General features: G+C 31.3%; 5 protein-coding genes across 6 annotated transcripts; 3 read left to right on the top strand and 2 right to left on the bottom strand.

Moving 5' to 3' along the window:
- The first annotated feature begins 4851 nt into the window (after positions 1-4851).
- Positions 4852-7326, top strand: LOC128388420 (zinc transporter 7-like). Its single transcript, XM_053347809.1, has 5 exons — positions 4852-5151; positions 5327-5428; positions 5824-5937; positions 6061-6715; positions 6837-7326. The coding sequence occupies exons 1-5, from the start codon at positions 5069-5071 to the stop codon at positions 7032-7034; spliced, it is 1152 nt and encodes a 383-aa protein (XP_053203784.1). The 5' UTR covers positions 4852-5068; the 3' UTR covers positions 7035-7326.
- Positions 7327-8082: 756 nt separating this feature from the next.
- Positions 8083-9358, bottom strand: LOC128388421 (uncharacterized). 2 transcript variants are annotated; one of them, XM_053347811.1, is made up of 2 exons: positions 8272-9358; positions 8083-8145 (listed from the first exon to the last, which is right to left on the bottom strand). In XM_053347811.1, the coding sequence occupies exons 1-2, from the start codon at positions 9179-9181 to the stop codon at positions 8093-8095; spliced, it is 963 nt and encodes a 320-aa protein (XP_053203786.1). In that variant the 5' UTR covers positions 9182-9358; the 3' UTR covers positions 8083-8092. The 2 variants fall into 2 exon arrangements, with proteins under 2 accessions (XP_053203786.1, XP_053203787.1); XM_053347812.1 differs by having other exon boundaries at positions 8083-8793; positions 8866-9354.
- A 92-nt stretch (positions 9359-9450) lies between these two features.
- LOC128388422 (uncharacterized) lies at positions 9451-10387 on the top strand. The gene is made up of 2 exons (XM_053347813.1): positions 9451-9587; positions 9780-10387. Exons 1-2 carry the CDS (start codon positions 9562-9564, stop codon positions 10135-10137), a joined length of 384 nt encoding a protein of 127 aa, XP_053203788.1. The 5' UTR covers positions 9451-9561; the 3' UTR covers positions 10138-10387.
- On the bottom strand, positions 10352-10908 carry LOC128388423 (dolichyl-diphosphooligosaccharide--protein glycosyltransferase subunit dad1-like). The gene has a single exon (XM_053347814.1). The coding sequence runs from the start codon at positions 10786-10788 to the stop codon at positions 10450-10452; it is 339 nt and encodes a 112-aa protein (XP_053203789.1). The 5' UTR covers positions 10789-10908; the 3' UTR covers positions 10352-10449.
- A 648-nt stretch (positions 10909-11556) lies between these two features.
- Positions 11557-16586, top strand: LOC128388458 (solute carrier family 41 member 1-like). The gene is made up of 2 exons (XM_053347854.1): positions 11557-14933; positions 15831-16586. Exons 1-2 carry the CDS (start codon positions 13226-13228, stop codon positions 16160-16162), a joined length of 2040 nt encoding a protein of 679 aa, XP_053203829.1. The 5' UTR covers positions 11557-13225; the 3' UTR covers positions 16163-16586.
- The last annotated feature ends 697 nt before the right edge of the window (positions 16587-17283 follow it).

Consider the following 17283-nt stretch of genomic DNA (forward strand, 5'->3'; position numbering starts at 1 on the left):
TACCATGACTGAATTTTGTTTTGTAATGAGCTTTGTTTTCGTTGGGTTGACTTGAAGGTTGATCTTGCCGAGTTCAGTTGTTACAATCTCCATATCTCGCTCTTTATTTTCATTACTTGATAAAATAATTAAATCATCTGCAAATGATATAACTTTGATTCCACGTTCCGTTACTCTTCTTATCGCTGCGTTTAGACCAATAATAAAAAGTATCGGTCCTAAAGATGATCCTGCTGCTGTCCCTTCATCATCTTTTTTGTAGAACTTTTCTCTTCCATCCTTGTATCTAAGCACCCGATTTGTGTGGAATGACTTTATCATTGACATCGTTCCTGGGTCTACATGTTCTTCCAGTTCTTTGTAAATTGTTTCTAATGATATTGTATCAAACGCTTTGGTTGCATCAATTGATACTCCAATACCACTGGTGAGATGTTGAATTAGAGCAATATGAAAATCATTAATGTTTAAATGTGAAACGTACGCAAATTGAGTCATTGGCACCAAGATATTTTCAAGATGTTTTTGTATTCTTTTAGTAATGATTTTATCATATATTTTCAATAGTGATGATGATATTTTTATTAATCTGAGTGATTTGTCAGGTTTCGGGATGTAATGTGCACCGAATGTTTTTGTATAAGCTGGTACTACTCCGTTTTCAAATGATTTTTTTATCAGGTGTATAATATTTTCTTTGTTATGTTTCCAAAACATCTTCCAGCTTTTCAGTGTATATTCATCGGCATTTCCTGATCCTTTTTTCCATTTGAACCCCATGATTCTTTCTTCCTCTTCCTGACTTATACACGATTCACTTCCTGTTTCATCTGTTGGTACTATTTTTCTCTTGCTAAACGAGCTCAGATCAGGTTTTACTTCACTATCCTCAATTAGACTGAATAATTCCTTTTTCGATTTCATGAACGAGTTCATGAATTTCCATTTTTTCTCTGTGTCATTTCTAATCTTGTACAGATATTTTTGTGTATTTTTGTATTTGCTTATTCTAAGTTCGATGCATTTTAATTCTAGTTCTTTATTTTTCTTGTATCATTTGGTATCTTTCTCTTTAATTTCCTGATTTTTTTCCTTATTTTCCTGATTCTTCTATTGTTACTTCTGATCTGTCTATTGATAATTCTACCAAATTCTATCGGAAATTCACTTATTCTCTTAAAGGTTGTTTGAATTGTTTCATCTGCTATTATTGGTAATTGTTTTCTTATGAGTACTCTGATCTTTTCATGTTGCTGTCTGATGATAAACTGTTTTTCTAGCTCAATTCTAACTTCAAATAATCTATGATCAGTTATTATTTCTCCTTCTACTATACTGCAATTTCTCAGATTTGTGAAGATAACATCAATCCACGATGTGCTCTCTTTGAAGCAAAACGTGTAGTTGTCGGGTCGAGGAGTATTCAGAACACGTAAGGATCTTTCACGAATGAAGTCGGCCAAGATTCGACTGCTGTCTATGCGATTTTCTTTCATTGACCAAAGTTTATCCTCACAGTTTGCATCCATGACTGCAAGGATTGGCACCTTCGTTGTTATTGATATTTTGTTGATGAAATCGATGATGTTTCCTTTGATATCATCATGTCCAATGTAAGCACCTATTAGAATCACTTGATGTTTGTTGATTGATATGAGTGTAATTATACAGTTTTTTAGTGATGTATCACTTGCCACAATTTTAATGTCTTTTGAAACTGCTAGTACAGTTTGATCATTTACTAGGATTCCATAATTCAAAGCATTTGCTGATGATGATCGATTTGCTTCAGTAAGAATCAGCGCTTTTTTAGTCGACTTGATTGTTTTTTCAATGAGATCACTTGTGAGGAGTCGACTTTTCCTCGCGTTCAGATATATTAGGTTAATCTCGATCTCCGATAATCCATTCATATTTTATAGAATGATATCTGGACGCTTTATTTTTTAGATATTTCACATATTCGCACTTGCTTGAAGAGGCTGAATGATTTCCAGAACAATGGTAGCACTTTAACAATTCACTATTGAATTTTGCTGGGCAAATTTCATCATGTCTTTCAGCACACAGTACACATCGTGGAGTGGATTCACATTCATCATGTAGTTCAAGGCAAGAGCAGAGACCGGTGTCAATTGTGTCACTGAATCGTGAGTATGAACCCATAAAGCAGATGTAACCATCACAGTCAAGTAATTTGTTTCGGTTTATTTCACTTATGTTCAGGTTGATTTTATACCCATTTTCTTCCAGCGAAACTTCAGACACAAAGGTTTGGTTATCACGAATTAGAGCGTTAGAGATGATTACATTGTTGGTGATGAAGCTGTCGGATTGTATGGGTAAATATTTCACAGTGAAGTGAATCGACGACTGTATTGGTTGAAATTCAACAACTTCCGCTTCAGGATATATATTAGCAATTGTTTGTATTAATTCACGTTTCACTTCATCAGAGATTGATCCGATTTCCAATCTTCCATTTTTTCTCAATTTGAAGTAGGTGAGTTTGTTGAATGAATCAGGAATTGATTCCAGTACCAATGACGCTAAATGATCGAGCGAGGAGTCAATGTTGATTTGAATCGAGTGACTTTTATCGATGTGAGGTGTATTTCGTATCCACCCAAGTCTTTTTGCTTGAAGTTCACGAAGAATAGATTGTTGATACATTTTTGTTTCTTTTTTGGTGAGCTAAAATTTGAGTAATCTAAATTTGAATGAGCTAAAGTTTGAATGAGCTAAAGTTTGAATGAGCTAAAGTTTGAGCGGTTTAAAGTTAGAATGAGTAATTTTGTTTGATTCTCACACTAAAGTGTTAATTTGTTAATCGAGATGAGTTACTGTGTTGATTTTAGTGATTAGTGTAAATTGTTTTGAGTGAGGTTATTCATTAACGGATCTTTTGTGGGTTAGTGTTAATTGGTTTTACTTGATTTGGTTAGTCTTAATTGTTATGTTTTGAGCGATAGTCTTAGCAGGGTCGTGTTAATTAGTTGTAATTGTTTAACTTTTTAGATCATTTATTTGTTTTAATTAGTGATTAATTGTGAAGTTCTAGTTCATTTTAAGGTTAGTGTATTAGTTTGTTAATTGTTAATTGTTAACTTAAAGAGAAGATTGTTAATTTGTTTGTTTTGTAATCAGAGGTTTGAGTATTCATGTTAATTTTTTGGTTATGTTGTTACTATTTCAGTCTTAATTGGTTTTAATTTTCTCGATTTTTCGACTTCGAATGTTGTTTTAGGCCATCACAAATTTGTATTGATAATTCTTTTTTTCCAATTCATGTTGAAGTCGTTCTTGAAACCTTGAGCACTTAGTTTCCCATGCGTTTTCACCATGTTTCAAACAATTTGGACATTTCCATTTATGCGGCTGATCCTTTATTTTACATGATTCATGAAAGTGATTTGCACCACCACAATAAGGACACAGACTTAATTGGGTACATCGATTAGCTAAATGTCCAAATCGAGTACAATTTTGACATTGTTTTATATCAAAATGATCTGTAACCGCTATTCTCTTATATCCTGCTGATATGAAACCATTTCTTTGTTCAATCCACTCTCTGACTGCAGGATCAACCTCCAGTATCACATCATAGTGTTTACCTGATTTGTAAAAGTGTTTTATACATACCTTCCAACACTTTTTCCAATGATTTTTGATGAATAACCGATTTATCCATTGATTGATGTTTTCCTCATCAAATCTTACAGCACTTAGCTTGATCTGTGGATCTTGTATTGGTGGAATCGTAATTTGCCATTTTGGTTGTGATTTCTTCAGAAAGTTGAAGACTTTTATTCTTTCAGCAGTACTCGCACATCTCACTTTAGCTGATTCGAATCCTGGAATAATCTCTTCAGCCGAACCAGAGTCTTCCGACGTTTCTTCGAGTAATCTTTCTACTAAATCAGTCGCGATGTCACCTATTTTTCTTTCCGGTTCATTTTTCAGTCCAGGTATTTTTACAATTATTGTGTGTAAGATTTTGATATGGGATACATCATACCAAGAGTCCGGTTTACCTTGTCTATTGTCAGTCTGGATTGATAGCAAATTCTTGATTTGATTGTTCGAAAAATCTTGTATTTCTATTTGATTGTCCATTCTTTCTTCTTCTACTTGTTTGTTGTCTATTTGAATTAGTCGATCTATGAATTTCGTGATCTCCAGGAGTTTATCAGGTTCAATGTTTTTTGTCCAATTTTGATCTTTGACAAGCAGTTGAAGATGTTTAATTATCGGGTAGGCTGAGAGTTCAGCTTGTACTTTTTCAATATTCATATTCTTCTCATGTTGCAATTCAAAATAGTTCATTACAATTTTATATTTGCTGTTCTTTGAGAGCCTAAGATCCTCTGAATTTATTGTTCAATGAATGGATGAGAAAAATATAATTTTAGTATTGAATTTGCCTTTTATGTAGTAAGTTAGATTTAAATTGTTAAGTTTGAATATATTTTAAGTTTAAATTCTTTGTTTAAATATTAAGTTTAAATATTGAGTTTAAATATTGAGTTTAAATCATTCGTTTGAATATAGATTTTGGCTTAACATTGATTTTACTTACTGAGGCGACGAAGATCACTTGAATTTTCCGAGGAAGCAGCCATCCTAACCACACAGACTTTTAGGAGCACTTAAGGTGAGCACTTATAATTTATATTTTCACAGTTTAGACAATTTTTTTTTTCAGAATTTCACAGAATTTATAAAAAACTCAGGAGCTCATATTTACGTGACTTTTCCTTCCGTGACCGAATTTGTTTTTTTTCGAATCCGCTAGATGTCACCGCTTTAAGAGAAAAGTCAAACACGTCAACGGGAATTTGTTATTTGTCTGTTTCCATGGTTGAAGAAATTGGAAACAGAAGGAGAAAAGATAATCGGTGGATCGGCTTCTTAATTAAATGTTAATTAAATGTTAATTCCAATTGTTATTTAATCTTGTTAATTGTTCACAATCATAGGTGTTCACTGTGGTCTAATCTAATCGTAGTGTTTTTGTCTTAATTTTTATTAGAAATTGTGATATTTATAGTTAACTAATCAACAAATGCTTCCTGTTTACAACCATGAAAAAGAATATAAGGTTTCCAAAGGATTCCGGTTAAAAGAGAAAATAAATGGATGGTTAAGGTGAATTTTTTTAATTGTTCTTTTTAAATTTCTCTTATTAATTGATTGGTTTATTCTGTTAATTAATTTGCATTTTCTCTATTCCATATTCTGTTCTTTATTCTCTCATCTCATCTTATATTCTATTCTCTTTTTTTATTTCCCTCTCAATATTTTTTCTATTCTCTTTTTTTAGATTAATATTTGCAGATAAGACGTCGCGTAATTTATTCCTCTTTCTGCTATTAAATGTATCATTCGCATTCGTTGAGTTATTTTATGGAATATTAACCAATAGGTATGTTAATTTGATTTAATCGAGTTGATTGAGGGGAAAAAAAGACTTGTCAATTTATCCTTTCAGAATCAAAAGGTTGGTCATTTTCTTGAGACTGTCAAACCAAAACATATGATAGAATCTCTATTGCTATAGATTTAAGACTCACAGACTAAATTAAGTATATTAGTCACTAGATTTACTATTTTTTTTTGACAGATTTAGGTTATACAACAATGTAAAATTGTGACCAATACTCATAAGATTATATTCTACAATAATTAAAACAACTTTTAATCACTATTACAACTTAGCTGAGATATGGTTTAATTGACAAGTTTGATTTTCTGGTCTGGGTTCTTACACATGTTATATACTCTTAATTGTTGTTTTAATTTGTTTTTATATATTTACAGTCTTGGCTTAATATCAGACTCTTTTCATATGTTTTTTGACTGTACAGCACTGGTTGCTGGTCTAGCTGCTTCTGTTATAACAAAATGGAGACCTAATGAAAGATTTTCTTATGGGTATGCTGAGAGTTATCATCATTAATTATAATGAGCAAGATGTATTTCCAATTGGATCTACGTGTATCTTGATTGTTCACTTTGGATATTAATTTAATTCTTTCTGTTTTTCTATTTCTCTAGCTATGTTCGAGCCGAAGTATTAGCTGGTTTTGTGAATGGTCTTTTCTTACTATTTATTGCCTTTTTCATCCTTTCTGAGGCCGTTGAAAGAGCATTCGAACCACCTGAAGTTAAACATGATAGATTATTTATTGTTTCCGTTTTGGGTTTTATTGTAAATTTGGTTGGTATCTTTGCTTTCCAACATGGTGGTCAGATGCATGGGCATTCACATGGTCATGGACATTCTCATGGTCACGGGCATTCACATGGACCTACATCGGTAACCAGTGTCCAAAATAACCATAATCATTCACACAACAATTCAAATCCTCTTCTTTCATCACATTCCCACAATAACCATAGTCATGACCATAATCATAGTCATGATCATCACGATGAACCATTAATACAATCTGAAGAGGGACCCAAAAGTCAAATAATGCAAGGTGTATTTCTACACATTTTAGCTGATACATTGGGAAGTGTCGGTGTGATCATCTCAGCGATATTAATGAGTCAATTTGGTTGGATGATTGCTGATCCAATTTGTTCAATGTTCATCGCTACACTTGTTGCTATTTCAGTTCTTCCACTTCTCCGTGATTCTATTGGTATTCTCATGCAACGTACACCTAGAGAATTGGAAGCATTATTACCGCCTTGTTATCAGAGGGTAAAAAAATAATTGTTATACTTATCTTTCGTATCCAAAGCCAATCAAACTTAATTACTAATCTACTTTCTCTCTCTCTCTCTCTCTTACCTTTGTTTATTTTGTTTCCTTGGTGCTCTAGATAATGCAAATAGATGAGGTTTATAATGTTCATCAACCACACTTTTGGACACTTTGTACAAATGAATATGTTGGTAATTTGAAGGTCGAAGTATCCAACAACGCGGATCCCAAATACATCTTAAGTCATGTTGAAAGTATCTTCAAACAAATAGGAGTTAAACAAATTTATGTTCAAATTGATTACGCTCATGTTTGACCAGAACGAGAAGTTAAATTGGTCATTAAAAGCTGATTTTATTACATTTTACACCAAAATTCGGAGCCATGAACAAAGCTTTCAATTGTGAACTTTTTTTTTACCAACATAAACTTGAATATTTTTCTATTTTCACTCAATCTCGAGGAACAATATAATAACATATATATTGGCCATTCAGAAAGACCATTAATTTTGAAAGATAGACTATTATATAACATGGATCAGCTCATTATCATGAACCCCTGGTTTCGAGTGGATTTAATATAAAATAATTTGGTTCAATGATTTACTTTTTTTTTGTTTCCTACTTAAAACTAAATCATTGACTCGCGTGGGATGATGATGACGATATCAAGATACTTTTCCAACTTACGGATGAACAGTTTTACAATAGTAATTAATTACCGAAAAGAATTTCAAAATGGAAACAATCAATTATCGAGATTAATGGAAAAGGACTCAAGTTGCAAAATTAAAAACAAAAAGAAAACACTGATTGTTTATTTCCAAAAGGATCCATTGTCACGAGCGCGTTAAATAGCTATGATACTATAATTATCAAGATGATGAGTATTAATGTTAATTGCTAATCAAAGATGAGAAAAAAAGTTTCATTGTCAAGCAAAAAAAAAGAGCGAGAGTGAGAGTGAGAGCGAGAAATATTTAGTATTTAGCATTTAACTTTTATTATCACAATTGATTAAAGTTAATTGTTTTTAAACTGGTCTTAGTTTGTTCTGATCACTTATCTTCAAGTATTGATCATGATTAAGATCTTAATTTGATCCTCTTGGTCTTTAATTGTAAATACTCTCAATGTCATGATCTAATTGACGATATATCTTGATGGATCACCTAAGTTTCAATTGTGACAATTTAGGTAAATTTTGGAGATGAAAAGCTTTTTTATTGAGAACAATTTAGTTTGTTTTTTGTTAATATACATTTTTCTTTATACAAATGATTAGAATTGAACAACGATTAGAATATAAGCTTTTTTTTTGTACTTTGTAAATTGTAATTAGAGAAAAATTGGAAAAGATAATGAAAATGATTTAAGGTGATTTAATCTGGACAACAATCAGAGGGAAATAATCAAGTTGATTCACTGGATGAAAAAGAAAAAAAAATAGAAAAATAAATCAATCATCTAATTCAGATTCATCATCACTCGTCGTTGATTCATTTTGATTCTGTTGATTTGCATCTTCAAGCATTTGGAAAATATCTTTACCGTATGATGGTTGAAGTGGAGGTCGACATGGTGGTGGTGGTGGTGATGATGATGTCAGGGTGGGTTTAGAGCATGATGAAGGTGGAGAGGGTGGAGAGGGTGTTGGCATTGGCTGTGGAGGTGGAGGTGGGGATTGGCTGGGTGAAGAAGCGGAAGAAACCTCATCAACTTTGTGAACTTCCGGTGGTTGAGGTTGAGGTTGATTTTGGTGTTGTTCTGGTGATGTAGATGCTATTGATGGGGACAACATGGATGCTGGAAAAGGTGAAGATGATGATAGAATTGATTCTTGTGGTGGTTCCGTTCTGAAGGAGTCGAGGTGGAAATTGTTGAAATTTTGATCATCATTTTCAGGCACATAATTGAGATTGTTGATTATTTCACTGAGAATATCCAAATCTTTTGTTGTCCTTGGATCGGTTGTTGTTTGGTCAACTTGAGTTGATTCATTTATCAGGTATTGGAATTGTTGTTGTTGCTGTTGTTGTTGTTGTTGGTCAAACTTGTTTGGATCGAAATCCTCTGAATCCAAAATAAAATTAAGTTCATCAATATTGGTAAGTAAACAGTCGATAAGTAAATTATCATCAATACCTGCTACATCTAAATCATCCAATACTAATGGCGGGTGAGTAAGTTTACTGTTATTTTGTTTACTTTGATTTTCCGTTAAATTATTTGTTGGACAATGAATCATATCAATTGATGACACTGCAGATTCAATCTCGTCATCATCGTCAATCTTTGGTGGTCGCCGTCGTCGTCGTTTAGAAAAATCTACTGGCAATTTATTCACAGTTATCCATCCATTTGCTTTTACACGTTTTCGACGTTGTTTAGATCGCTTTTCATACTTTTCCAAAAGTTCGGCTCTTCGAAGTTCATATTTACTTTCAAGTATTTTATCCATCACAGTTTAAGAAACAAAACAAAATAGGAAAACAATAATAAAGATGAACAATTAAATCAACATGCAAATGTAAATAAACTCATTAAAAAATCACAACAATTAATTACATTAATTATTTAGAATAAAAAAAAGAAGCGGCTAAGTAAAGCGATTAAGAGTAAATGAGCTCGAGTCGAGTATCGAAAACGTGACGCAATAGAAGAGAAAACTCCCTCTGGTGGAAAAGAATTTAACCCAAACGAATGTGGTGCCATCTGAGTTTTCTAATTTGTACCAATTCAATTTTCTTTTGGAAGAAAACAAAAATGAGAAAATAATTTTCTTTAACTAATTGTATTTAATTTAATTAAACGCGTTTGTTTTGTGAATTACAATTTAAAATGGGCTTGATTAGGACCACAATCAAGTGAGTTGAAATGTTTTAATTTATTTTTGTTAATCTGTTGAACTTTATGATCGTTTTTGTTGTTTGATTTGAATGTCACCTCGTCTTGTTTACTTTTGTAATTGTTGCTGTTTTTGATCTTGATTAATTAATTGATTTCTTTTTTTTTTCGTTTTTTTTTGTCTTTTATTAATTATCTCTCTTATGGTATAGATATGGTATTCCAATTGGATTTGTTTATTGGACAATAGAATCTGGTGAATGGAAACCTATGGGAGATTCTGAAGATTTGAAAAAGACTAGATTATTATACAAAGAATATGATTCAGTTAAAGGAAAGATTGAACCTTATGTGAAACCTTATTTACCTGAGAAGATTAATATCCCTTTGAATTGGAGTGATTTAATTGATAATTATAATGGGATAGTTAAAAAGACAATTTTATCAATGTCAAAGTTTGATTTAGTTGATAGTGTGAAAAAATTGTCATTCAAATTGGAGTCAAGTATAAGTGAAGGTTCATCAACAACAACAACAGAATCTAAAATTGTATCCGAAAGTAAATCTTAATCAATTAATCAACAAAAATAATTAGATGATTGTAAATTAGATTCGTTATATTGTATCGTGATTGTAAACCTAATCAGTGAATCATTTTATCTAATTACGTTGACATTATTGTAATTTGATTCATCAATAGCTCATTAACCCCATCATAGCTTGTGACCAATTTTTCCTGATTTTTAACAAACTGTCACAAAATTGATTGTAAACAAAAGGCCAATTATAATATTATAGTAAAATTTAATTTAGACTTTTCTTTTTTACATGTGTGAAAATCATACCATGTTGACAAGATTGATATTAAAGGTAAAATCTAAATTAACCGATGAAGTTGATTACCACCAAGTGTAAAACAATCTGGGCAAAGATGAAATCAGCGAAAGCCCGTTCATTAGAGACATCACCAAAATCGTGTTTATTTGCAGGATTAACTTGAAGCCGAAGGCTAACACCAAGAACAAATGAAGCTATTGATGAGATGAATCCAGAAAGGAAAGAATTAAATGGAAAAGTACCAACAATTAAACAATAGACAAATTGAATTACACCGGTGAGAAAAATATAAAATAAATAAGCATCGATAATCTTAAGCTTCTGTGGTGTTGTTGATTTATATTCTTGGTAAAAATTGGACATCACTTGAACGAGTTTAGCCATTGTTCTTAAATAGAATAGATAATTAAGTATAGAAGATGATTAATCGGTTGACAATTAATGAGAAATTGAAACAATTAAAAGAGAAAAACAAAACCGAGACAAAAATATGAAAGAGAAAAAAGAAAGAGAAAAAGAAAGACTCAAGGCAACGTCATCTTTGTGTCGATTTCGTTGTCATGGTGATGAGAAAGCGCGATTTTGAAAAATGAAAGAAAATTTAATTTTTTTTCATCTTTCCAATTCGCAACTAATTGTTATACGAATTTAGAATAATTGTCTCGAAAAATTTTCTTACAAGTAAACATCCCTTTATGTTTGTAGAAAAGAAAATTTGATTATCCCTTGGAATTCTCATGACAAGAGCCAGTAAATTGTTAACAATTAGCGAGAAACGTCATATGCTGACTTGAACTTTTTTCCAATGTTATTGTTCAAGGTTTATCCATAGAAATCAACTGATCATTATTAACACCAGTGTGGATAATAAATGTGTTAAAATTGTTGTAAAGAAAACAATTTAATCTAATCACAAATCAAGATCATGGTGTTAATTTAAAACAATGAACATGGAAAAGTAGTAATGAAACAAAAGGAGTTAAATCAGCTAATTTTTTTTACTTTTATTCTGATTTGAGGGAAAAAAACATCACAAAGATGAAGAAGAGAAAATTATTAACAATCAAATTAACGGTACTTTCTCTCTCTCTCTCTCTCTCTCTCTCCATCGATTCCATGTATTCCAAAGCATCATTAGTATTCGTTGCCCTTGCAAAAGTAACATCTCAAGGTAGACTAATTCATCATTAGGTAGGTAGAAATAAAGAAAGATGAATGATATTGATCATGATGATAATCCAAATATATTGTAAATTCAATTCGGTTAAAAGTCAATGGAAAAATATAGTAAATAAAAGCTGATTAAATATACGAAGAAAAAATTGACTAAATTAAAGTTTAGAAAGAGGAAAACGGAAAAGAAAAACAAATAAGTCGATCAACAATTAACTAAATCACAACTTTTTCCCTCTTTAAAGTTAATCATCTATTCACCTTTACCTAAATTATCATAACCTTAATTAGGTTACCAAATAATCAACAAACAAAAAGAGGTAATCAGATCTTCCCCATTCACAATTGAACCATTGAAAAATTAGAATAATTAATTACACAGATTTTAATAATTTCAATTCATCTTCTACAATTGAAACAACCATTTGTGACCCAGAATAATTAAAAACAGATTAAACCAGTTAATTAAACACAAAGAGAGAGATAATCAAATTGAAATAGTTAATTTTAGAAATGAGAAAATGTATCAACAAGAATAAGTTTTGCTAGAAAAGATTTGATTGATTAAAGTTAACCATAGTTTCTTAATCATCGAAATCATCATAATTATCACTTTTATCTTCATCATCATCATCTCCCTAATAGAATAATTTAATTCTCCTTTTGTCTTTCTAATCTTCTCCCATTCTCTCTCCATTCATTATTCAACCTTCTCCCAATCAACATCATCATCATCTCTCTCTCTCTCTCTCGATACACAATCAATTCCAATGTCTTCCTGTGGATTTAATTTTAATTAACGAATATTTATCTTGATTGTGATCGCATTTCTTTGTGTACGATTTTTAATTGTGTTTATTTTGTTTTTCTATCAATATTATCGTAATTATATTACTATTATTGTTTAATTTCGGTTCACCGTGAAATCCAATGAAACGAGATTTCAAGTTTTTCTTAATCATTTTATTCAAAGAAATTAAATAGACATCATCACCTTTTGTCATCATAACACAATTTAAATCACAATCATCATCATCATCTTCAGTATTATTATTATTTTCCAATATGAAAGTTTAATTGTTTCTATTGTTTTCTATGATTTTCTTTGTTGTTTTTTCTTTAGAACAAAAAATTTCTCTTGTTCTTTTCCATAGCTATATTAGCCTACTAAATTATTGATTGTTGAACAAGTTGAAACTAAATTGATCATCAACAACTTTTATAACATGACAATTAACTGGACAATTGTGATTCTTAATTACTAATCAAAATACTAATCATAATTACAAGGTCTCTCTCTCTCTCTCTCTTTCATGGTAAACATGCAAACCAACAAGTGACCCAATATCCCAATACCTTTGTGTTGATCTTGAGTAAAGTAACAAGATCCTTGAGTAGACATTTATTGTCTCGAGAAGTTAGTGAAAAGAAGTAAAAAAAACCATCAAAATTAAGGAACAATCAATGAAATTGTGTAAACAAACATCATGTTCGTGGCAAAATTAACTTAAGTGATCAAGAATTGACTGGAAAATCAGTAATTTAGTTAAGAAAAGTTAATCAATTCTTTTGTTTCCATTTTCATCTTAATGAGAGAAATCACCATAAATTTTACTTAACATAATCATAATCTGATAATTTGTTAATCATGGATAATCAAGGAAAAGATAATCCATCATTCATCAGATCATCTGAAGATTTGACTGAATCAACCAATCATTCAGATGATAATCAACAACAACAACAACGAAATTTTCATAATCAAAGTTTACATTCTCATCAACAAAGTGGCTTAATTACAAATAATTCATCAACTAATGATCATTATCATGTTCAAACTATCGTTATACCTGACGAAATTAATCAACAATCAGTTAATTATCCCGATGAAAAGACAAATGGTCAAGTGATTGTTAAAATCCCTCATGATAATTGTGATGACCAGAACAACAACAATAATGAAAATAAAAGTGTTAAAACCAAATCAACGAAACCTATTGATTTACCAATTGTACCAAGACCCGAAATGGTCAATTCGAGTAAGCCCTCTCGAAAAGGTTCTAATGTCAACTGGGGGTCCGTTTATACGGTCCCAATATTCGCGAAAAGTTTTCGAACTTCATCTTTCGAATCAGTTAATACTGCCAGAGATGTTGAGATGACCGGTCATCGACGAAGAGCATCCGGTTCACCAGAGCATCAACAAGAAGTTGCGACATTTGAACCAATAAGAGGTTCGATTACCGATACAGCCTCACCAGAGATCGGTGGTAGTGGCGGTGGTGGTGGTGGACGGAAAAATTCAACCGTTAGGTCAATTTTATTCGGGGATCCAATGAGCCGACGATTCTCTCAAGATTTATTGAAAATGTATGGACCAGAGGGATTAGGATTAAGTGAAGATGGATCATCGGAGGAGGAAAGTGAAACAACTAAGGTTATTTTTTTTCAAGTTTTTATCCCTTTTTTAATCGCCGGCTTTGGTAATGTTGGTGCTGGACTGATCCTCGATTATGTTCAAACCTGGTTAGTATTTAAATCGGTTGGTGGATTATTTGTCCTGGTCGCTTCTTTCCTTGGGTTTAAAGGAAACCTTGAAATGACCCTTGCAGCCCGTTTATCAACCCAGGCCAATATGGGTCGAATGGACTTGGTTGGTGAACAATTGAAAGTCGCCACGGGTAATATCGCTCTTATCCAGTGTCAAGCGGTTGCGGTTGCGTTTCTTGCTTCCGCAATCGCCATTGGGTCAACGTCCATTCAAACGATGACTTTTGACCTGAACAAAAGTTTAATTCTGATCTCTACTTCACTGGTCACTGCCTCGGTAACCGGGTTATTTTTAGCTATTATAATGGTCTCGGTTGTGGTCATCTCGAGAAAGGCCAATGTAAATCCAGATAATGTTTCCACCCTGATTGCCGCTTTTCTCGGTGATTTGACCGCAGTTTGTTTAATTGCGGGTTCAGCTTACGCTTTTCATGCCTATTTCTCAATTGAATTGACCTGTGGTGTTATCGTTTTTTTCATCGTCACCCAGCCGATTTGCATTTGGATCGCCTATTCAAATGAATACACAAGAACCATCATTGGTCAAGGTTGGACTTCCATTATTCTTGCTATGGTCATCTCATCTTTGGGTGGTTTCATTTTCGATTATGGTGTAGATCATTTTAAAACAATCGCTCTTTTCCAGCCAATAATTAACGGTGTCGGCGCTAATTTAGTGGCCGTTCAAGCATCTCGAATATCAACTTTCTTCCATAGACGAAGTATTCTTGGTGAATTTCCAACCACCGAAGATGGAGAGAAAATGAAAATCTGTTCACCTCCTCATCGAGCATTTTTCGGATCAGGTAAGCAATTAATTAACTAATTCAATCAGTAAATTGTGAGTTTTCATCATGATTAACAATCGTTAAATATAAATGATTAGTTATTAGTCACTTTCACATTTTCACATGAAAAATAATTTCTTATTTTCATCTATTACTATTGATAATATTTAACAGAAATTGATTCTCATCATGATTTCCTTGATTTCATGACAATTGAACAATTACTAAATAGTTACACTAATAAAAAAAATCTCAACAATTTACTAATTACTAATTCATAACAATATATTATCAAGTTAGTTATAATTTAACAATCATCATAATCTAATTGTTGGAACAAGGTTACAAATGAGATTATGAGATTTGTCCACTTTCTTAATCATTGAAGATTAAAAAATTAAATCAATTCTCTGACCTTTAATCACCACTCACAGAATATCATTAATCTTTGTAAACAATTAAACATTGAGAAATAATCAACTTGATACAATTTGAATCTTTATTGTCACTTGAAAAGATATGGAAAATGAAGATTAATTAATAACAAGTCCAAACTAATCAACTAAAAATTATAATTCCTGCAAACCAATTGATTGTTATACAATTTAGAAACTGATTGTGAGAATAATCAAATCAAATCAATCTAATCAATCAACAAATTTCAAATGATATCTGATTAACCTAAAAAAACTAACAACCTGATTCAATGTCATTACTTATTTTTTATTCAATTAACATTGACAATCAAATTAATATTTACTTTTACTCTTTTCAAATATTTACAATACAATTAATGAATTTACTCATTTTTTAATTGTGAACTTTCTCTCTCTCTCTCTCTCTCTCTCTCTCTCTCTCTCTCTCTCTCTCTCTCTCTCTCTCTTTGTATATTCAACAATTAACTAACTGATTTAGATCCAAATGCAAAGACAGCTCGATTATTACTTCTAATGGTTGTTCCTGGTCACATAATCTACATCGTTACATTAAAGTTAATCCTTCCTCGACTAATCTGGATTACTGCAACTTTTTTAATCGCCTTCATGGTTGTCGCCTTAATCCAAGTAGCCTTATTACTTTATATCGCTCATATTTCAGTTCCTTTCCTGTGGAAACATGAATATGATCCCGATAATAATGCGATTCCATGTTTAATGTCACTGGGTGATCTCTTTGGAACCGCTCTATTTACTGGAGCTTATGTTATCCTCGGATTAATTGGCGATCCCAATGGTGTCCTTAATTAGCTCGTTAATTAATATACATAATAAGATGAAGAAAATAAATAACAAAAAAAAGAAGAAAAATTTTACTTTTAATTTTGTCGATCAAAAAAAAAACGAAAACAAGAATCAACCGGAACATTTAATTACTAAATTGTGATTAACTGTTAACACCTTAATCTCATCTCTCTCACTTTATCGCACCAATATTGTCAAACTTTAATCAATTAATTAAGGTTACGATCAATTTTCCCAATTTCTTTCAATTTGATTACCACAATTTACTACCAGTTAATTTATCAATTGACTAATTGATTACTCGGTTTTTGTGTGTACGTTTTTTTTAATTGTCATCAATTCACCTGATAATAAAAGTTATCTTTCAATTAAAATGGTGAAAATTACACTGTTAATTGTTATTAAATTGTAGCTCTCCTCCTTCAAGTGTCCGAGTGTGTTGATGTTAATGTATATTAACCTTTAATTAATTAACTTTAACAACAATTAACCTTGAGATTGAACACTTTTCATTGATGGTTATTTTCACTTTACGATTATTTCATTTAATACTATTATCATCAGATTTAATCATGATCATGTTGAATATATGACTTTGCCTTTTTAGAAACAATTTATATTATTGTTATGATATTATTAATTATTTTTTCTTACACAAAAGTTAATTATTAACTAATATATATTAGAACAGTAATATTAATGATAATGAGAGAAAAAACCAGTGAAACAATTAACGATTTAATTACTACAAAGAATCATCATTCAATTATCTTGTTAATATTGTTCAAAGCTATTGAAATGTATCAATAACCTTGAGAGAGAAAAAAAAATTAAACAAAAAATTAACTTAAATTGTTAAAACAATTAAAGTTAATCAACAAAGTTTGTTGGTAATTTGTTTTTTCCTAAAAATTGTTATTGATTATCATTAATCCAAAGACAAAATTGATTCCATCCGTGGATTAAGTTAACCTGGGGTTGTTAATTAGTTTATTTTTCTTACTTTTTAAAGTTTTAATTATTTGATTATTGGTTAAATAATCAGCTGATTAATTAACAATCAAATCGAGAGGAAATTGAATTGAAAATAATCGATTTTCTTTATTCGATTTTCCATCGATTTTTAG

The sequence above is a fragment of the Panonychus citri genome, unplaced genomic scaffold (assembly GCF_014898815.1).
Source record: "Panonychus citri isolate SS breed McGregor unplaced genomic scaffold, ASM1489881v1 Contig00099, whole genome shotgun sequence".
NCBI classification, from domain to species: Eukaryota; Metazoa; Arthropoda; class Arachnida; order Trombidiformes; family Tetranychidae; genus Panonychus; species Panonychus citri.

Bases quoted from the DNA above. Each gene is read 5' to 3' on its own strand.
- LOC128388420 (XM_053347809.1), top strand. From the start codon at position 5,069: ATGCTTCCTGTTTACAACCATGAAAAAGAATATAAGGTTTCCAAAGGA. The intron at 5,938-6,060 runs GTATGCTGAGAG...CTATTTCTCTAG, and splicing joins AATGAAAGATTTTCTTATGG to CTATGTTCGAGCCGAAGTAT. The intron at 6,716-6,836 runs GTAAAAAAATAA...TTGGTGCTCTAG, and splicing joins TACCGCCTTGTTATCAGAGG to ATAATGCAAATAGATGAGGT.
- LOC128388421 (XM_053347811.1), bottom strand. From the start codon at position 9,181: ATGGATAAAATACTTGAAAGTAAATATGAACTTCGAAGAGCCGAACTT. The intron at 8,146-8,271 runs GTAAAGATATTT...TTTTTCATCCAG, and splicing joins TCCACTTCAACCATCATACG to TGAATCAACTTGATTATTTC.
- LOC128388422 (XM_053347813.1), top strand. From the start codon at position 9,562: ATGGGCTTGATTAGGACCACAATCAA. The intron at 9,588-9,779 runs GTGAGTTGAAAT...CTTATGGTATAG, and splicing joins TTGATTAGGACCACAATCAA to ATATGGTATTCCAATTGGAT.
- LOC128388423 (XM_053347814.1), bottom strand. From the start codon at position 10,788: ATGGCTAAACTCGTTCAAGTGATGTCCAATTTTTACCAAGAATATAAA.
- LOC128388458 (XM_053347854.1), top strand. From the start codon at position 13,226: ATGGATAATCAAGGAAAAGATAATCCATCATTCATCAGATCATCTGAA. The intron at 14,934-15,830 runs GTAAGCAATTAA...TAACTGATTTAG, and splicing joins TCGAGCATTTTTCGGATCAG to ATCCAAATGCAAAGACAGCT.